The sequence below is a fragment of the Ursus arctos genome, unplaced genomic scaffold (assembly GCF_023065955.2).
Source record: "Ursus arctos isolate Adak ecotype North America unplaced genomic scaffold, UrsArc2.0 scaffold_36, whole genome shotgun sequence".
NCBI classification, from domain to species: Eukaryota; Metazoa; Chordata; class Mammalia; order Carnivora; family Ursidae; genus Ursus; species Ursus arctos.
In genome coordinates this window covers 23,091,356-23,112,674 of record NW_026623050.1, presented here as the reverse complement: position 1 = coordinate 23,112,674, position 21,319 = coordinate 23,091,356, and the positions used below count along the sequence as shown (strand labels likewise).

The window sequence follows — 21,319 nt, the reverse complement described above, 5'->3', positions numbered from 1 at the left end:
TCACTCTGTGTCCCTGGGCAAAAGATTTTCCCCATCTGGGCCTGGGTGTCTGCGTCTGTGAAATGGCAGGGTAGAAGAGCCTCTAGCAATGCTAACATGCCATGATTTAAAGTAGATCCAGCGAAATGTGCTTATCAGAGGGCCTTAATCACTCCAGGCAGCTTTGCCTTGCCATTTAAAAGAGGGGCTGCTTAACCCAAATGAGTGTCTAATTGGCAGCCTGCCGTGGGGGAGCTCCCCGAGGCAGGAGCCCGTCCAAATTCCCTCGCCTGATTTCGGATGGTGCCTTCTCCTCCACCCTGAAGGGGCAAACAGCAGAGGGGACCCACTGGCCCTCGAGGCAGGAAGGATCTGCCTTCATGGTGATGTTCTCGGAAGCTATCGGCTGCCCGCAGCGGATTTCTGTCATGCCTGGGCTTCGCGGAAGGGAAATCTGGCTGGGGAGCGCAAGTTCAGATAAACAGGAATCCTGTGCTTAAAAAATAAGTCGCTTGGGAACTTGAACTTGTGAGTGTGGCAATAAAAGGAACACAGACCGAGAGTCGAGAGTCGGATGCACCTGGCTGTTGGCCTCCCTCCAGGCCATGCGGCCATGGGCGGGTCACTCCGCCCAGGCGGCGCTCCCCTCCTCTGGAAAAAGAGATCGTAACCAGCCCTGCCGACCTTGCTTGGCTGTGGTGGGACCACAAAGAGGTGACGGCTGCATCTAACGTTTTGTATACAATGCTGTGCAAATGCAAAGTGGTGGTGACGACATGTTCACCTTCTGCAGCGACAAGTATTCTGGGCGGTAATTAGCCAACAGCCCAGTGCCGAGCTCCTCCCGGTGCCGGGAGCATGTGCAGCGAGACGGCAAGACGCTAGATCACTCAGGAGCTGTTTCAGGCCTTAGACAAATGTTAATGGCAGCTTGCTCGCTCCTGGAGGACTCGGGCTTCGGGGGAGCCTTTCTCTGCCGGCTTCAGACCCCGAAGAGGCACAGCTCCAACCTCTGCTTCAGCCCAGAGAGGGCCTGGGGCTCGCTGTCTGCCCCGAGGCTGAGGAGCTGGTGAGGCAAGTTGGAAGCCAGACTTCCTCTTTGGAGGGTCTCAAGAAGACAGTGCTACCCTATGAGACCAGCGGATCCCAGCTTCAGAGGAAATGAGGAGCCACAGACACAGCCTGGAGCCTCTTTTTTCCTGGAGGCTGTGAACAGGGCCGGAGAGCACTGGGTCCCAGCTGGGGTTTAAAGATGCCTCCAGGATCTAACATCCTAGGGGACCATGCAACTGGATGAAGAGAGCCTCACCCAAGGATCGTTCCAGAAAGTATCAGGGTTTCTCCTCCTGGCTCTTGGCAGCCAGGTGGACACACTCTTGGGAACAGAGAGAGAGGCTGTGTGGACATCGCTGTCTGGACTCTGCGGTTTCAGAGACACTGAAAGAGCAGGGCGAGCCCCCCCACCCCCACACTCACCTTTGAAGGGGGACTGGGCGCGCGTGGCGAGGAAGAGCCTCTTGCTCTTGCCCTGCCGCTGCTGGCGGATATGGTAGCCCAGCGTGTTGCAGCGGCCCCGCTTGCAGCCCAGGCACAGGCCCTGGCTGAAGCTGGCCATATCGCCGCACTGGTAGGCCGTGCTCGGCTGGCTGGCGTGCAGCAAGGAGTCGATGAAGAGGTGCACCGACCGCTCGTGGGAGCACTTAAAGGTCTGGCCGATGGCTGGAACACAGGGCAAGAAGCATGTTAGCACCCCTCGATTTTCCGAAGTACCCTCCACTTGAAGGATCGTGCGCAGATTAGCGGCTCGTTGGGAAGGAGGGGTGGAAGGGCAGAGGCTGGCCCACTGGTGACTGAAAACGCCAGGAGTGGACCCTCAGTCACGTGGTGGAGAGGCATCACCCCAGGCACCGTGGGGCTCCTGAGGGCCCCCCCCACCCCAGTGTTTTAACTGGAAGCCTAAGTCCCTAAGAAAATACTGAATTATTTAAGAAAACAGGGTAGTGTGATTTATGTAAAAAAATATTTTTGTCTTAAATGGCTAAAAATGTGCAAGTGCGGATGCCTTGGGTTGAGTTAGCTGGAACAGGCTCATACGGAATGTCTCTTTTCTTAACCCCGCCAGGTGAATGAGAGCCAAGGTCCTCCTGGGGCTCAGCCAGTGGTCTGGGGAAAGCTGAGTCCTCTCCCACAACGTCTGCCCTCTGTCCTCAAGCAGCCATTGCCTCCAGTGGGTAACCAGGCTGTAAACCAGCAAGGGGACTGGCTTCTGGAAGGATACATCCTGGTGACCAGGTGTGCATGGGCCTATCCCAAAACGGCAAGGTTAGGAAGTTTATCTACCTTGAATTTTTGACCTTTTTTTGGTTTCAGACTCTCCAAATCTTAACCTAATCTTTAATAAATTATTCTCAAGGATGTTGAAGAACCACCACAAGGTATGTAAAGTGCCTAACGTGACGGTACAGCACAGGTAACTTTGCCAAAAGCTGTTTTCCCCAGTGTCTGAAGGCCAAATGCCAAGACTGGCCGCCTCGCTCTTGGTCTCGTGCTGCATTTGTTGAGCACCTGCTATGAGGCAGGTACGATGCTGAGCGCTTTCACTCGTCCGCTTCCTGAATCGCACCGCAGCCCCTTGAGGCAGCTGTTCCCCCAGAAGAGAAAACAGCTTCACAGGCATTCACTAACTCATTCCAGCTCACCTAGCCTGGTGGGGCTGCGGTGGCAAAGCAGTTACCAAATTACCTTCTGTTCAGGTGCTTTTCGAGAACCACCGCAGAATGGGATTGCTTTTAAACTTAAAGGTGAAGAAAACCCAGAAAAACCACACCAAAATTGGGCAAGCAAAATAAATGTTCTTGGTTCCACCATTTTCAAGGTTCGCACGAAAGAGCAAACGGCACAAAGAGAGATGTATTTATCAGGCAACTAGTTACTCCGTACCAGGCCTGTGTTGAGCTTTGCGAGGAAGTGGATCTGGGAGGAGGGCTGGTTGGTCAGCCCGCAATGGAACAGGCCCCGTGGATGACTGGAGGGGCAATGACATGAGGAGCATGTGAGGAATGATGAGGGCGAGTTCCCAGAAGGTTCTCTCAGGCGCAGGTGGTTGCAAGGCTGGGAGTCCAGCCAAAATGAGATAATGTTGAGTGTGAAGGTCGTTCTGATACTGGAGAGGTGAAGGTGGTGACGCAATCACAGGAGAGCGTGTTCTCAGATGGAGGTGAGAAGGAGGTACATGGGGTGGGGGAGGGGGCCTCCAGTTGGCTTAGCATGAGTTGGCATGTTTTCATAAGGATGATATTTTGTAGTAATGAGAGAGTTGGAATACCCATGGAATGCATGATTTTTGCTGACAGGCTTGTTCTTTAATCCTCTGTGTGTTGTCCATGTGCAATATTTTAGTCTAGGATTTGAGAGAGAAGTGGTCTCACAACCCAGATAATGCCACAATCCAGTTCCTGCCCCGAGATAAAGGAAGTGACAAACACATGTTTAGAACTGAACTTTGAATTGGAAGAATCCCAGCAAGGCCCTGTAGGACCAGCTGATTAAAGCTCACAGGAGGGGAAGACTTACTTCCACTCTAGTCAGACCAAGGATCAAGCAGCTGTCGATCAAGGATCTACTAAGTGCATCCTCATGTGGCCCAGAATTCAGGGAGCCCCTTGGGTGTGGAAGCTTCTGGAGAAGGAGGAATAACCACAGGCATCAGGACTCCACTTGCAGAAGGGCTAGTCCGTCCCCCAGGAGAGACTTTGTTGGGTACACTGGGAGAGGCTAAGAAGTAGGGATTCCTGGTGGTGCCCCCAGCTCATTGTCAGAGCTTGGGCTCCAATGACCACTGCCAGTTAAGAGGAGGGCCTGCTGGAGGGACCCCAGCCCTTACCACTCTCCGTCTGAGTGGGCTTGGTGACCATACACCCTGGGTTCCCGTATCCTTCCCAGAGTCCCACCGGGTTGGAGATTCACCGGTTCTGGGGGCCGCGTGCGCGTATGGGGGGTGTGTGAGCCAATGCGCGCTTGTGTCTCTCCCAGGCCCTTCTTTCTCACCGTTTAAGCCGTGCTTGGTAATATGTTTGTAGAGCTCTAGGAGGTGGCAGCCAGGCTGGAAGTAGCCCCCGTTGGGGTAGAAGTCATAGTGTGCTATGGGCTGTTTGATGCCCACGCTCAGGCCCATGTGCTCCCGGGTGAAGGTGTGAATGGCGTCCACAAAATTGGCATCATCTGGTGAAAGGCGGTCGCTGGGCGAAGATCCCTCAAACAAAGGGCCGGCGGCATCCAGCGCTGACGGGAAAGCAAGGGTAAGGGTTAGGTGGGAGCAAGGGGAAGAAAGGAGAATGCTCCTTTTAGCTTTCTGATGCTATTACACATTCATGAGCTAGCAGGAAGAAGAAAATCCGAGGGGATAATCTCTCTCTAGAAAATCTTGCTATAACCCTTTCGCAGTAAAACCACGGTAATTCATGGTGCCGAAAATTAGACATGGGCTGTGCATTATCTATGGGGAAAGAGGTCTGCAGGAACATCCAGTGGTAGGAATAAGGTTATGAGGGCATGCTTGATTTATTTAAGCAAATCAATTTTAAGTACCTCTCAAGCTACTTTCAAGAGCATCTGTTTGCATACAAAAAACCACTGTGCTTATTGTAAGTAGTTCTAACCTACCAATCAGAGAAAGAATTTATTTGCCTGTATGTTGTCAGTAATTTCCCTAAACAAGCTGGCTTTTCTCCCACACCAATGTCATTTCATTGAAATGTCCGAAACAGCCTTGGGACGTGACTGTTCCCTGGTGAAAATGTTGTGAGCAAATAGGACTGCTCAGAGCCCTGGTCAAGTGACAGATGCGTGTGCGTGAGACCAGTGGCAGCTCCTAGCTGACGGTCATTGGGGAGTATTTATGCGCTCAAGATTTTTCCTCTGTCTTTCTCCCTTCACCTCTCTGGAAGACCCTTTGATGTCCCACATCAGCCCTGGCTTCCATCCCTGTTGGGGGTGAAGGAATTGACAGGGGGCAGTGAGAGCGCCTGTCTCCAGCTCTCATCCATAGTTACAAATGAAAGATGTCTTGGTGTGATTTATATTCCATTCTTCATGGGGCTGAGTATGAGATGACAGGAGTAATTAGCTGTCCTGCTGCCTCTATCATGAGCGGGCCTGGCTAATAATGCCTGATGTGGCCCACGACACCAGCCAGAGTGGAGAGGGTGCTGGGCCTGGTGCTGCCTCTCTCTGATTCTGACTCAGCCTTCTAGGACTGGTTCCTTGCGATAGGCCTTACTGGCCTTCTGTGGAGGTCTGCTCACCCCCAGCCTATTGAGGGTTAAATCACAGAGCTGGGGGCACAAATAACGGCCTGTCAACCAGGTCTCCCCAGTTACTAGCAAGGTCAAAAAAGTAAGGATGAGGAAGTGAGTTCTCACAATGACAAATTTATTTCGTTTAAATGTCTACCATTATTTCTGTCTTTTTTTTTACATTAAAACCGACCTCTTCTTTGGTGAAGTAATGGTAATAGTAGATATTAGCTGCCAAAAATGTTCTTACTTGATAAAATGGGGGCATGGGGCACCCGGGTGGCTCAGGTGGTTGAGTATCCAACTCTTGGTTTTGGCTCAGGTCATGATCTCATGGGTTGTGGGATCGAGCCCCGAGTTGGGGTCCACGCTCAGCATGGAGTCTGCTTGAGATTCTCTCTCTCGCTCTGCCCTTCTCCCCACTCTCTCTATCTCTCTCTATAATAAAGAAATCTTAAAAAACAATGAAAGGTCACAACAATGCTATTCATCTTAAATATCCTTTGAATTGTTTTAGCCTGTGAAGTATTGTTGGGTCTTGAAGGATGGGTCTTGAAGGATGGGTAGGAGTTTGGTAGGTAGACTGGGGCTGGGTGGATAAGTTGTGGTAGGACATTCTAGGCAAGGGGCGCCTGGGTGGCTCAGTTGGTTGAGTGTCTGGCTCTGGCTCAGGTCATGATCTCAGTGTTCTGGGATTGAGCCTTGCGTTGGGCTCCCCACTTAGTGGGGAGTCTGCTTGTCCGTCTCCCTCTATCCCCTCTCATGCTCTCATTCTGTCTCAAATAGATGGATAAAGTCTTAAAAAAAATAGATATTCCATGCAAAGGAAAAGGACATGCAAAGGCTCAGAAACATAGGAAGCCAAGGTGTTTTCTTGTGAAGTAGAGAAAGACCTAGTTTCATGGAAGCCCGGGACTATAGGAAGAGAGCAGCGGGAGGAGAGGTCGCAGAACTCTGGAACACTACACTGAGAAGGGCCTTGTCTGGCTTTCTTTCTTTTTTTAAAAAAATATATTTATTTTTAGAGAGAGAGAGCATGTGTGCAAGTGCCGGAGGAGGGGCAGAGGGAGAGGGAGAGAAAGTCTTAAGCAGACTCTGCAATGAGCACAGAGCCTGATGTGGGGCTCGATCTCATGACCCCGAGATCTGAACCAAAACCAAGAGTAGGATGCTTAACCGACTGCACCACCCAGGCGCCCCTGGGCTTTCTGAGTTTTATCCTATGGATATCTGTGGGGACTTGGCTGGGGAAGAATCCGATCAGATGTGTTCTTCCAGACAGGACTGTGGGGTAGCATTGGGGGATGAGGTCGGCGTCAAGGAAGCCTGGGAGGAAAGGCCTTCTTGCACAACCCCAGCTCTTCCTGGGTATCTGGAGCCGTTTCCAAGTCAGTGTGGAGCCCCCTCCCTCAATCCAAATGGGTCCCAGAGTAAGACTCATGTGTTTCACAAATATGGAAACTGAGGCACAAATGTGGCCAATGTCACTGCAAATTTTGGGCTGTGATCCTTTAACTTGTTCATATTGGGCTTTTAAAACTATATGGAAAAATAAATTCTTTCCTGGTTAAAAGTTATGAAAGTCTGCTTTTCAGGTCCTATTTGGCATGACTGTGCAAGGTACCCATTGGAGGCAAGGCAGTAAGAGTTGCGGCTGGGATTTACTCTGAATTCTGGAGGAAAGGCAGTCTAGGACAGCGGTCAGGCCTGGGACAGTGCGAAGGAGGCTGGGCGCGTGGCAGTCACGGGAATGTTGCAGAAGCGGGTCCTGCTCCACGCCGTCGGTTATCGGTGTGGTTACCTGTGATTCTCCCAATCTTTTGCTTTCCGCCGATGTAACTGCCAGCGAATCCTGAGACATGGGCACCCAGGCTGTACCCAATGAGATGAACATTGCTTCGAGAAAATTGAGCAGATTCCTGGAAGATGGAGGCAAGGTGGTTACGGGGGAGAGCTGCTGGACAGAAACCTTGTGTGGGTCCAGCTCGTTCTGGGCTCCCCCTCCTTGTTCTTTGTCCCGGGTGGCAAATGAGGTCCTTACTTCAGCCTCCTGACCCAAACTGGCTTCTCACCTTGGTGGCGCCCACCTTTCAGGCTCAGTTACCTGGGACCCCCGCTTGGTGTTGCTGCCCCCTGCCTGCCTGCCTTTCCCAGGACGTGAACACCCTGCACCGTGCTCCTGTTCATTTCTGTGGGTTTGGTGGTGCACGGGTGTGTTTAGATCCTTAGCACATCCAAGGGAGTGAGCATAAAAGAGAGTGGATGGGGGAGGGGGAAGGAAGACAGTTCTGCAAAACAGGGGTTCAAGCAAGGCATCTGAGGGATCCCCAGTGTCCCATCTCCACGCTGTGCCCTCCCATTCCTGTGAGCTAGCTGAGTGGTTCTCCTGTCTGGGATGCTTAGGAGACCAGCTTCATTCACTGTCTAGGGAGAAGGGCGAGAAGGGGAGGGGAAAGGAAGGCGGGCCAGGCCTTACCTCCAGCCACTGGATGAGAGCCGCCACCTCCTGGCCCACAAGGCGTGCGTTGCGGACAGCGACGGTGTAGTGGCGGTAGGCCAGGCTGAGCCAGTCTGCCAGCCCCACGTTCACAGGCTGGGCCAGCCCAGACTTCAGGGCGGCCACCATCTGCCAGATCCAGTTTTCCAGGAAGCGGTCCACCTGCCGGTGGGCCCCCAAAGTAGTCAGCTTAACCGGGAGGGGACACGGGGTGCTATACTAGTCTCTGCTTTCTCCCTGTTCACCTTTTTTTTTTTTTTTCTTCTTTCCCAGCTCTTGGCTAGTGAAGGCTGGATCCTTCTTTCCAAAAGAAAGGGCTTAACTGGGGTTTCTCGACCTTGGCACTACGGATGTTTTGGGCCAGATCCTTTCTGTGGTGGGGGCTGTTCCATGCATTGTAGGCTATCTAGCAGCATCTCTGGTCTCTCCCAAGCAGGTGCCAGCAACACTCGTCCCCCACAAGTTGCTTTGCCAAATGTCCCCGGGGGCTACCCCTGGCCTCCAACTGAGAACCATTTTCTTAACATGCCCCTATTTTAAGAGTTTCGGAGCCTTAATGTAATGGAAGAGTCTGCGTAATCAGGAGCTGAAAGCTGACCTAACTTTGAGGGTCACCTCTACTACCTCCCCGCTCCGGGAGGCCTGCTGAGCCACGGCTCTGAATCCCAGCTCCTTCGCTCTCCTGCCCACTGCGTCTGCTCACTTTTGAGGGAATAAAGCGTCATGAGTTGGAACATGGCAGGAGCTCAATACGTGTTTATGGAGAATCTTCCTGTGTGTGCACTTTGTTCGAGAACCCACTTGCAGGGCCCTCCTGATGGGTTCATGAACGAAGACGTGTCTGCACAGATAAACAGCAGTTCACTTATGAGAATAAGGGTGGGCAGGTGACCGTGGGCAGGGTGTCTAGGGCGGTCCAGGCAGAAGGAAGTGCTCTTGCAGAGGGGCACGACCGTGAGAGGGCCCCGTGGTATGTTTGGGGGGAGAAGAGTCTGGTGTGCTTGAAGACCGGGGCGGGGGGGGGGGGAGGCTAGGCTGGAGAACATGCTGATGACGGGGCAGGTCATTTGAGGTCAGGGGCAACCACTTCTGAATGTGCACCCAGTGCCTTCCATGCAGACAGAGCACCTTGGGTTCAAATCCCAGCTCTTCCAGTCTGTTCGCAATTTGGTTAACTTTTCCGTGGGCCACTTTCCCCATCTGGAAAATGGGGCTAACAGTAGTGGCCTTTTCCGGGACTGCTGTGAAGACGAGACCAGTCTGTCGCTGGGAGGCACTTAGAACAGTGCCTAGAAGGCAGCAAGCGCTCAGTAAATGTTAGTCACGCAGTTACCTTCAGAATTAGTGTCCCAGTGACGCAGCTGTTGCTGTTCCTATCACCAGTGATAGACGTTCTAGTCCCTTCTGCATTTGAAGAATGAAGAATTCGTTCTGGGAAAGGACCCTGGTAACGGTCCTATCTTCACATTGCATTTGTGAACCAGATATTTATTTAGTCATGAATTCAGTTAACAACTATTTTTGGAGCACCTACCGTATAATGGATACTGTTCAGCAGGAGAAGAGGGAGAAGAACACGCTAGGCAGAAGGCGCAGGCTGAGCCAAGGCCAAGAGGAGAGAAAGCACAGGGGGCGGAAGGAGCTACAAGCAGTGGGTGTTGCTGGAGTTTAAGTGGGGGGCAGGGAGAGGTGAGGGGGAGGCAGGCAGAGTCAGAAGAGGCCCAGAGGGTGAGGGCAAGGCAGGGAAAGGTGAAGGAGGCAGGGGGAATTGGGGGAGGCAAGGAAAGGTGAAGGGGGTGGGGGGAAGTAAGGTGGGTGAGGGGGGAGGCAGGGAGGGTGAGAGGAGGTTGGGAGGGTGAAGGGGGCAGGGAGGGTGAGAAGGAGGCAGGGAAAGGTGAGGGGAGCATGAGGAGTGAGTAGAGGCAGGGGGAGTTAGCGGCGGCAGGGAGGGTAAAGGGGGCAGGGTCCGAGGGGAGAGCACCGGGAAGAAGCCCCAGCTCTGCTCTGCAAAGCCTTTCTGAATTGCTGGCTCCAGCTTCTAACTCGGCTGGCTGGCCATCTGCAGATCTGTCCTCGGGATGCATTGCCTCTTTCCCACCTTCTCTCTTTTTTCTTGTAAGGAAAGTCCGATGGCTAAAGCCGCTGAAGCAATGGGATACTCTTCTCTACCGTGACTGGACTCCTTCTAATCCCTATCCACCCCCCCCCAGGGCTCCCCAGGGGAGCTTTCCGTGACTGATCTTTAGTTTCCTTTAAAACAGTTTCCATCTTCTTAGAGCTCTGCCCTCTGTCTCCTCTTCTGTTTTTCTTACAGAAACGTGGATTGAGCGGCTACCCCAGCAGGAGAGAGCCGCAGTGAGGATTGTGGGGTGAAGCCTGCTGGGGGTGGGAGCCCAGTCAGACCCCTCTGACACAGGCCCGGTGAACTGGGCGTCTTTGAGAGTGTGAGCTTGGAGCGTGGGGGTTCTGGGTTTGAATCTCTGTCCACTCTTGGCTGTGTGACTATGGTAGCTGCTCGACCTTTCTGAGTGCAGTTTCTTCTACAAGATACTAACCCACCTCGGAGGGAGGCGTGGGGATTAAACAGGTTGATGAGTAATGTAAAGGGCCTAACTTGTGGTAGGGCCTCAATCTATGTTAGGTCCCTTCTTTAGGGGCAGGAAAGCCACCACCACCTTCACTGCAGACCCTGGGGTGTGTGGAACCCCCACTTCCCTAGAGTGGGAGCCCCTTCAGTCATAGGGGGAAGCTGCTAGAAGGCTAGGGGTGCCTCTGCTTTCCCCCCGGCAGTGGCAAGCACCCCACCTTGTAGCTACACCCCCGTGGCATCGTGTGGCTCCCCACTACCACATGAGACCAGGCACGGGGTCTGTATTGTTCATGGGAAGGCTATGAGGCTGCACATAGCAGGATCTCAGTGAACAAATGTTGAAAGAGTGGCGGGTGGGTAGACGGGCTCATTTTGCTTTCTACAGTAGGATAGATGAGGGTTTCAAGAGTATTTTTCAAGTAGATGGCAGCAAAAGGTTTCCAAGTCACGAAATAGATCCCCAAATCTCTGGAGGTTTCAAGTTGTGAACTAAGCTTCAACTCGTGGGTTGGTTGGGAACCAGGGAGGCAGGATTTCCCCTTGGAGACAAGTCCTTGCTTAGTTTGATTTCAACCATTGCCCACAATATTCTTTCTCCCCTTTGTCCAGGATTTTTAGCATCCCTAAAAGGCTACACCTTCTCTAAGAGGCTACATATCTCTGTCACCTTTCTACCTAGGTATAGCCAATGAATGTAACTGGAAGCATTTTATAGATGCTTCTGGGTAGCTAACCTAAAAAAACAACTCCTTTATACCAAAGCCATTGAATTTTACACTTTAAATGGATGAATTATATGGTATATGAATAGTATCTGAAGAAAGCTGTTAAAAAACCTCCCAGCTCTTTGACTCCTTTGTGTATACCTTTTACTAATTATGCTACCTGGAATAAAGATGTGATGGCTGGTGCTCTGGCTGCCATATTGGACTATAAGGACAAAGGCTACACTCTGAGAATGGCAGAGTAGTAAGCTGGAAATGAGCTGAGTCCCTGAGGAGTTCATTGACCAAAGTCATTTATCCAGTTTTGGATTACATATCTCTAGACTACTGTGTGAAATGGAAACAAATTTCTGTTTTATTTGAACTGTTGCCAATTGGGTTTCTGTTATTTGCAGCTGCATTTAAACCTTACAGTTATATTTCACTGGGAGACTATGTTTCCCAGTGGCTTCCTATCTCCTCTTGTGAAACAGACAGATTCACCTGCATGGACTGCAATCACTGCTGGGCCCTCATGTGCTGTGTGAACTCCTTGAACCACGTTTGATTATCTGAAACATGGAGGTAATTACACTTTCCCTATCCTGCTTATTCATGGGATCGAGATAATCAATGAGATCCTGTGTGGGGAGTACTCGGAAAATTAGAGAGAGCTTTACTAATATTATGCATGAAGTTGTTATCACTGGCTCCCTATCTTTTTATTTAAATTGGACACACAAGGGAGAAAAGCAGAAAATGTAAATGCAGAGAGAAAAAAGTCATGTCAGCATTTCCTACCGACCACCCGTGGATTATCATCACCAGGGGCAGAGAGGAGTTGAAGCCACACCGCTGTAATGTGTCTGGGTGATTCAGCCGAATCTGACAGCCCTTATCCGTTTCGTCTTCAAAAAGCAGGAATCTGGTCTTTGTCTCCTGCAGTGCTTCCTTTGTTTCAACAGCTCTCAATCTTCCAACTGGCTCTGGAATGTACGATTGGAGACAGTGCTTAGCCTGGCCTCTGTCCCACCTCTGCCAGCTCTGGGACAGCCCAGAGGTTTCTAAGAGCACCAGCCAGCAGGGTTACTAGGAGGTGCAGTTACTAGGCATGAACTGCAGCTTTGGGGAACCCAAGAGGGCATGTCCAGCAGAATGGCCACTTCTCCCCTGGGAGATGATGAAGGCTGACCTACGAGAACCCAACACAGAGGTAGAGGGGGCCAGATCCTATATCCTGCCATCCTGACTATGGGCTCAGCCAGTCGGATATTGGAGTACCTCTTGGACAATAGGGATATGGAAGAGGCCATTGGATAAGATGAGTATTTCACCCCAAATCACCTGCCAGTAAGTGGTGGCATCAGGGTTTGAACCGAGCTCCCTCTGATTCCAATTGCCTATATCCTTACACTGCAGAGACAGTGACTGGGACACTTTAGTTAGATGACACCGTGCGTTTGGCCATGTAGTTCAGCCTGTTCTCACTCGCAGACGCATTATGCCATGTGGCCTTGCCTGGACCAGGTAGGGTTGGGGCAGAGAGGATCTGAAAGGAGTGGCCGATTCGGCTTGATGCAGGGAGTGACATTCAGGGAGGACTTTTCAGGGAAAACGATGCCGATCCTGTCTGGAGGGACAGACAGGGGCTTGTGTGTGGGGCTGCGAGGGTGGTGGGAGGGAGCAGGGCTTTCTGAGCCGGAGGAACAGAAGAGTTAGGGCTCAGAGGGTGGCACCTTGTGGGCACGAGGAGGAAAGAGACAAGCCTGGGCAGCTGGAGTGTCCGGGGCGCTGGGATGCTGGGGAGTCTGGACTTTATGCCCTAGACGATAAGGCTGCTGCTAAGGAGTTTTTCAGCAGAAAAGGATAAACGAGTGTCCATTCGGAATCTTTCAAAGACTGCGGAAGAATGGGGTAGGGGAGAGAAAAAGTGTTTTTAAGATTTTATCTTCAGTAGTTTTCTCAAAATATCTTCTAGTCTTTCTTTTGAGGGAGTCTGCTCCCAATCCTGAGTCATTCTGGTGGGGTGATGAGCAGTCATGCAAGTCCACCAGGCCGGCCATGCTGCTGGTGAAAGACAGACACCTCTGCTCAGGGGCTGGGGGAAGCCCGGGGAGGTGTTCTGTTCTCAGGGTTAGGCCACCAAGGTGGGTGACATCTTTTGTGCCAAGGGATCAAGCCAAGAGCTGGGGGAGGATGCTCTCATCCTCTTTTTCAGCCCAGGGTGGGCTCTCGGGGGGCTGAGGGGTATACGAGCATTTTTGGTCAGTGAACTCAGTTGAGCCTAATTTACGAAGGATCCCGATCGTTCGTTCTGAGCATAAAGCCATTCAGGCTTCTCAAACAATAAGTCTTGGGCTTTTGGTTTCAGGGGACAGCAGAATAGAGAGAAGATGAACCTACAAAGTGCAAGGGGAGGTATTAATGAAACCAATTTTCCTATCCAAAGGTTATTCATTTGAAAGGTTATTAATTTCCAGCAAAGGGCAATGATTTGTCACTAGGATGACAGAATGAGATGCATCATATTTTATTAAAAGGAGATGTGAGTGACAATCTGAATAACTGCTCTGTGATTATTAAGAACATGTCTACTGCCCAGTTTGGCTTTTGCAAGCTTAGAGGCTGCCCAAGGTTGTCCTCATTCCTGCCAGGGGTCTCCCAGCTCATGCTCCCCATTTCACTGGCCGCACCAGCCTCCCGGTCTTCTAAGTAGAAGCTGGGGTGTCACCTTGCACTCCTACACCAGGCTTCCAATCAGTCTGAAGCTTCGGGTTCCCGAATATCCCTAGAGTCCAGTTCCCCAGCTCAGGTGCACACTGTGTCTTGCTTGGTTGATTGCAACAGCCCCTAACATGTCTCTCTCTCTCTCTCTCTCTCTTTCTCTTTGGTCTTGACCTCCTCCCTCATGCTGCAACTCAAAGAAGCTTCCTAGAACAGGAATGACTCTCAGATCCTTTAGTGACTTTGAGCTTCGCTGTGTCACAGCCAAGGCCACCACCGCAGTGATAATCTCTCATTCCCCAGCTCTTCCCCTCCTGCTGCCCACGGCCAGTGGTTCCCCCTTCCCTGGCCCTCTTGCTCCCCCCTCTGTCTCTGCGGCTTCCTGGTGAGTCCTGGACCATCTATTAAAATGGAACTCGGACATGACACCCTCGAGGAAGCCTTCTCATCTAGCCGGAGGTCATTACTTCCTCTTGCCGCCAGTGCTGTACTGGGTCCTTGCTTCTAATGTGCTTGTCACGGGGCCTCGTAATTTATTCGTTTCGGTGTGTGTTGTTTTCTCCACCAGGCTGTGAGCTCGTGGAGGGCAGTGCTGGTTGGGGCTCAGTAAATGCTCAGTGAATGATGTATCCAGGTCTCCCATCAAAGGCGAAGATTTGATTTGTCAACCACTCATGCACTGGCATGAACTAAATGTAACTAATTTTCTTCTATTTAGTGATGGAATAGCTACATTTTCCTTTGTTTTAGGATAGTTGACTCCAATGCTGAGAAGACTATCTATGAAATAAAAATGGGGATGAGAATAGTACCTCTCTCATGAAGTTGTTACAAAGATTAAATAAGATATTTGTAAAGAGCTCAGAACAATGCCTGACGCATAATTAGCACCTGTGTAAGGCTGTGCTGTTAAAAGTACGAATCAGAGCATGTGGCGTCTTGCATTTTGGGTCTGTGAAATCCTTTCTTTCTGTGAAAATTTATCCCTGTTGCCCTCACAGGACCAATTCTGTCTTATGTGTATTTACTCTGGATTTAGCTGGGAGAATAAGCTCTAGGACCGGTGCCTAGGGCGTCAAGGCTGATCAGCAGAGTCCTGTGGAAAAGCTGTTGTCAGATAGGCCCGCAAACAACTGAATGCAACTGGGTTCTCCTTGATCTTCCTGGGGACTTGGCTTTCTTTTAGCATGTAGAGGAGCGAGGAAGTTGTGTGTGTGTGTGTGTGTGTGTGTGTGTGTGTATGCATTTATTTTCTCTACAAAAACCTACTAAACATATATTACTATATTACGCCTCAGGCCCTGGCTAGGTACTATTTGGAGGCACAGAGGGCATGACCTCTGTTTTTCAGGAGTCCCCATTCCAGTGGGAGAGGCAAGCATGAGAACGAGTCATCGAGTGTGGTTGCTGTCAGTGCTGCCGTGGAAGGACCCCCTGAATAGGGCCTAGAGAAGACGTCAGGAGAAGGTGGGGCATCAGTTGAGTCTAGAAGGATGAAAGATTCTTGAGGAACTCAAGTCTAGGACAAACTGTTGAAGAAAGTGAGGCTCTGGTACCTAAAAAGAATAAAATTTAGTGGAAGACATGAGCCTCAAAGGTTGCTGCTAGAATTCCCTTGCACAACTCCAGGAGATAGAGACCGAATCAATGGGTGGGTGTGACGCGGAAGAAAATCTTAGACTTTAAGTTCACAAAGATTCACAGTGGAAGAAATTGGGACAAAGAGAAAATAAGGGCAATAAAACAAACAAAGACCGAAATGCTAACAGATGAGCACTCTAGAATGTGCACAACACGATCATCTAATGTTGCTGAAGATGGGCCACAGCTTTTATTCTGAGCTTCTTATTGGTCAAAGCAGAGAAGGAAACAGGAGCAGTTATAGGATTCATAGTGTCCAGTTGTTCACACTTTCCCGGTCCTGAAGCTTGAGACGGTTTCCTTACATGTTATTGCGAAAAAAAGGCCACTGGGCGAGACGGTGGCCACTCTCTTGAGCACCGTTCCTACAAAATACGTGGGAGCAAGTTTTATGGGGTTGACTCCGAGAGTGCTCTGCCGTCCTCAGTGGAAGCGGCAGCCACAGTGCCAAACAGCACGTAAGTCGCAGTGAACCTCTGTGAGGCTCCTCACTATAATCCAGCAGTGGTCTCTGTGACCGAGGGAGGCAGGGGTCACTCAGTCACATTTTGGGTGGCAGGAAGGAATAGAGCTCCAGAGCCCGAGTGTCTGAGCCCCCATGGGAGCAGAGTGTGATCGCTCCTTTCCCAGAACACAGAGAATGCTGGTACCTCCCCAGCCAAGCCATGGCGTCACGGACACACAGCTGTCGCCCGTAGCCACATGTATACCAAAATCTTTCCCAGGCCTTAGCCCCGCATGTAGCCAGCTCTTGACTGAGCACCTCTACCAGGGGATCCTTTTGGTGCTGCAAACCCAGTGAGGCCAAACTGAATTTATTTTCTTTCCTCCCAACCCATTCTTCTTCCTTTCTCTCTACATTTCCTGTTGTGGTGCAAAACACCATTATTTGTCTGCCCTGCTGCTCATTCTAGGTTTAGAGCTGTTCTGGGATGTTCTCTCTATCCCCTTGGTGACTCTCATGGGTCACCAAATACTGAGGACTCAGCCTCATGATTATCTTTTCTGTCCCCTGCCACTGGCCTAGTCTAGAACCTCATGCATTTTTTTTTAAATTGTGAAATTGGAACAGCTTCTTAACTATTTTATATTTTATTTGTAGAATTAATACACACTCATTGTATATGTATATAGAATTTGAAAAATGCTGAAAATGAATAAAAAATCTCATTACTGGGACAGAAACACAAGTAATTTTTGGAGTATTTCCTTCTGATCTTTCATTATGGAGTTCCATAAATATTTATTTGGAGTGTCTAAAATTGAAATCATATTACACGAATGGTTTCATATCCCTCTTCACCTGTCATGATAATTTTCTTACAGCATTACAAATTCTTCAAAAGCATGTTTTTGAAAAGTGGCATCGTTTGTTTACTTCATTGTTGGAGATTTAGGTTGTTTCGGGTTTCTTTTTTTTCTATTACAAACAATGCCCTGATGACCATCTTTATACATAAATCTTTGTCTGGAAAATCTATGAGTATTTTCTTAGTATAGGTTTTCGAAAGTAGAATCATTAGCTCCTTAGGCGTGATCTTGTGCGTATCTCTTTGTGTATGCATGTATATCCAAATTGATTTTCTGTACTTTTTAGGCTAATATTTATTGAGCATTTTCTCTGTGCCAGGCACTTTTCTAACATTGAAACCTCACGGCAACTCTGTGAGCAAGTTGTGAGACAACCCAATGATTCTGTTATGAGCGGCGCGGTGAGGGTTGGGGGTTTGGGGGGCATGTGTTCCAAGTGTATTCCATAGGAGTAGCTCCTTCTCCAAGTATGTCTTCTACAATTGTTATTTTCTCAAGTCTTTAGAAGAGATAAAGACACACCAGTGATAAGAATCTGGGGGTGAGGCTCTAGTTTTGAGAGGGAGACTATTAAAAGTAAAAGGTCAGTTCCTTGGAGGGAGTCACCCTCCTGTGACCTGGAAAGGGCCTGACAGCCAAAGGAGGCTTGAGATTGCCCTCTCATGATAGCAAGTTCCTGGGCAGTGAAACTTCCTTGAAATCAGGTGGAGGCAGAAGCTGGGTGTAGCCGCTGCATTTCTAATGTTAGATTCCTTGCAGCAAGTGATTTCTCCATTCCTAAGTCAGCCCCTAGGTTGGAGGGTTCCTAATGTTTCATACAAGAACAAATTATTTCATTTCCTTCTGGGTAAGGACATCATTAGGTGGTGACTGCAGGCAGCTGGGCCGGCACGGGAGGGAACCAAGGGTTCTGCAGTAGAAGGCCTCGATGGGAGTCAGTTACTCTGTCTTCTGCCCACGATGCCTGGGCTGGGTGCTTCTGCTCAGTTCCACGTTTGCTGAGCACCTCCCGTGGCTGGTGCTCAGGACACAAGTGCATAATACAGGAGCCACAGGCATTAATATGCCCCCCACAGAGTTGTTTGTGAAATATCTTCATATTCATCATTTAAGTTGCTAACCTGTGTGTATGTCATTTGTTAACTTTGGAACTCTGTTAACACGCACTGCTGAAAGTACTCCCGGACCTGGGACAAATGAGAGAGGTCCTCTGGAAGACCATCATTTCATGATTACACTGAACACCACCCTCTTCCCCCCACCAGCCATGTCCTCTCTTCAGGATGGAAGGAACCTATGAAACAAATGTAGCCATAGCTCTTCACTGACAGCTGTGGGCCGTCCGTCCTTCCTTTCTCTTTTCATTTTTCTTTTCTTTTCTTTCCTTTTCTTTTCTTTTCTCTTTTCTTTTCTTTTCTTTTCTTTCCCCCAATGTGGGGCTTGCACTCATGACCCTGAGATCAAGACCTGAGCTGAGATCAAGAGTCAGACACCTAATCAACTGAACCACCTAGGCACCCCCTGCCCCAAACTTTCTTCTTACTCCCCTGCAATTCTGGTTAGAATCAGAGTGATTTTTTTTTTAAATCTTTCAAAAAGTCTGATTATGAAAGAGTGTGCCATTCAGAAAAGTTTTCCATTTGTACTGGAATCCTCTGGGGATAATGGTGCTTACTTCCCTAAAGTGGTTCCGAGGTCGTGGGCACATTCTGCCCTGAACAGATTCAAGATAGGGTGACCAACTGTCCTGTCAAAACGGGATGATTTGGCCACTCTAGTTCAAGGGCAATGGAGTGAATAAGTGGAGAGAGAAAAGATGATAAAATTTTCCATCCCTGTTGATGATTATTCTGAGAGTTATTATCCAGCATCCAGTATGTGACATACCTTTCTGCCTGGTCTTTCCCCCTGTGGTCCCCTGGCCTGACACGCTCTGCTGTGTTTTATTTGCCTGGTTACCATCATTCTTTCTCCAAATCTAAATTTGATCTTCATTTCCTCAGCGAAAATGTCTCTGAGTTTCCTCACTTGGTCACATCTCCCTATTATTCGTTGTCTTAGGTGATTTCACAGTTGCAATTTTCTGTTTGGAGAGACATTACATAAATATCTAGCTCCCCTATTTGGTGGTAAGCTCCATGAAAACAGGACCTAGGTCTGGTTTTGCTCACATTAAAACTTTACTCAGTACAGCAAGGGGCTGTGGCGTCAGGCACCCAGACTGGGAGCCATGTGGTTGGGGTTCGAGGTCTATTTCTAGCACTTATGACTCATGTGACCTTGGGCAAATTACTTCACCTTTATGTGTCTGAATTTTCTATCATATCATCTGTAAGATGGAGATTATAATAGTACTTACCTTAGAGAATTATCATGAAGATTTGTTGAGTTAGAATTGATAAATTCTGTAATAGTGCCAGGTATGCAGGGTGTGCTATGTAAACACTCACTATTATGATAGTTTGCCAGAAAAAATTTGTTGGAAGGGTGAAAATTATCTTGAAATGGAGCACCCACTTAAATTTAGAACCCACAAAAATTCTAGAAGAAAACAGGAGAAAATCTTCGTGACATCGAGGAGAGCAAAGATTTTTTTTAGGACACCAAGAGCACAAATCATGAAAGAAAAATTAGAAAAACTAAATACATCTGATCTTTGAAAGATTCCATGATGTAAATGAAAGGCCAAGCCAGACTGAGAGAAAATATGTATATCTGACAAAGGACTTTTATCCAGAATATATAAAGAACACTTACACCTCAAGTATAAAAAGACAAACAACCCAATTAAAAAATAGGCAAGAGATTTAAACAGCTACTTCCTATAAAAAGATATACGAATAGTGCATAAGCACATGCAAAGATGCGCAACATCATTATTCAGGAGAGAAATGCAAATTTAAACCTCAGCGAGATACCAACTCTCCCCCTCTAAAATGTCTAAAATGAGAAAGACTGACAGCACCAGGTGCAGGTGAGGATGTAGGAGAGCTAGAACTTTCCATGCACGGCTGGGCGGATTGCAAAACGCTGCAGCCACTTTGCAAAATTGTTTGGCAATTTCTTACCAAGGTAAATGTATCATAAGGCTCAGCAAGCCCCAGCCTCGGAGCTCACCCACGAGAAATGCAAACGTACGTCCACGCAAAGATGCAAGTGTTTACAGCAGCTTTTTTCACAACAGCCCCAAACTATTAACAACGCAAATGGCCATCAACTGTGTAAATGAGTAAATGCTTACAGGGACTAGACCACCATGGAATAGCACTCAGCAATGAGAGGGAACAAATGTTGATACATGCAGGCATGGAGCATGGATGAATCTAAAACGCATCACGCTAAGCGAAAGAGGCCCAACCTGGAAGGTTGCATATGCTATCATTCCACTTATATGACATTCTGGAGAAGACCAAACTCGCGAAAGTGAGCAGCCCTGTGCTTTCCGGGGCCAGGGCATGGACAAGGCAAAAGAGCAACTTGTGGAAGGTTTGAAATGTTCTGTATCTCGATGATGGTAATGGTCCCTCAGATGTACATTTAAAAAAATGGTTGCAAAAAAACCTACAACCATAGTTTCTCCACATCAGTCAGGGTTCAAGCCCGGGCACTATAAGCTGAATGGCAGGCTTTCTGTGTTGTGACTTGCGCAGGGTGAGGCTGGCCTGAGAGCAAGATTTTTTTCCCTAAGATTTTATTTATTTATTTGAGAAAGAGTGATTGAGAGAGAGAGCGCACACAAGTAGCGGGAGGGGCAGAGGGAGAAGCAGACTCCCTGCTGAGTGGGGAGACTGATGTGGGGCTTGATCCCAGGACTCTGGGATCATGACCAGAGCCACAGGCAGACACTTAACTGACTGAGCCACCCAGGCTCCCCCAGAGCAGGAGATTTCGGAGTCCTCTGGGGGTTGGCATCAATTGGCAGGGAGGGCTCCTGCCCTGACTCTGAACCAAATAAGATCAGTCTGGGACAGGCCCAGCCCTCCAAGACCTCGGGGACACTTGGCATACCTGGAAGGCCCTTCCAAGGTCCTCTGGGCCAGGGATGAGCCGTGGTGCCTGGGGAGGCTGTCCCTGGGAAAGCAAATCATCTGGCCAGAGGCTTGGGGGTGAAAGGGACCCAGAGACTGTGCAGTGTCCTGGCATCCAGCCTGGTTACTGCCTGCTTTTAATTCTCTCTCTATGCATCACCGACAATCTGCATTTGTTGCGGATTAATTCATTTTCCTGCTTTTATTAAATAAGGATCTAGAGAACACCATCCGTCTACTCTTCTAATCCTCTGGAGAGAATGAGTGTTACCACAACAAGCAGATAGAATTCCAGCAAAATGCAAAGAAACTCGACATTTAGTCGTGTTGTTCCCTTACAGCTTGTTTGAATATAGTCAGTGATGCCTTTCGCCCACCCCCAACCATTATTCCCTGGGGACCAGGGACCTCTTACTGGTAATAATAATCTAGTCCAGTTTCCTCATTTACTAGCCCCATGAAACTGGGACCCAGAGAGGCCAACTGACAGGCCCCAAACCGGGCATCTGGTTAAATGGCAGAATCAAAAGAACTCAGCTCCCCCAAACATT

At 49.2% G+C, this 21,319-nt stretch overlaps 1 protein-coding gene across 2 annotated transcripts in view; it reads right to left on the bottom strand.

The window, feature by feature from the left end:
• The window catches only part of LIPC (lipase C, hepatic type), a 135,825-nt gene that overhangs the window by 16,143 nt on the left and 98,363 nt on the right, over window positions 1-21,319 (bottom strand). For both annotated transcript variants that reach the window (XM_044391048.3, XM_048219665.2), the window contains exons 3-7: window positions 11,866-12,050; window positions 7,750-7,932; window positions 7,075-7,192; window positions 4,027-4,260; window positions 1,456-1,698 (exon numbers count right to left, since the gene is read on the bottom strand). In XM_044391048.3, coding sequence (XP_044246983.2) covers window positions 1,456-1,698; window positions 4,027-4,260; window positions 7,075-7,192; window positions 7,750-7,932; window positions 11,866-12,050 — 963 coding nt within the window. The remainder of the gene's footprint in view (window positions 1-1,455; window positions 1,699-4,026; window positions 4,261-7,074; window positions 7,193-7,749; window positions 7,933-11,865; window positions 12,051-21,319) is intronic.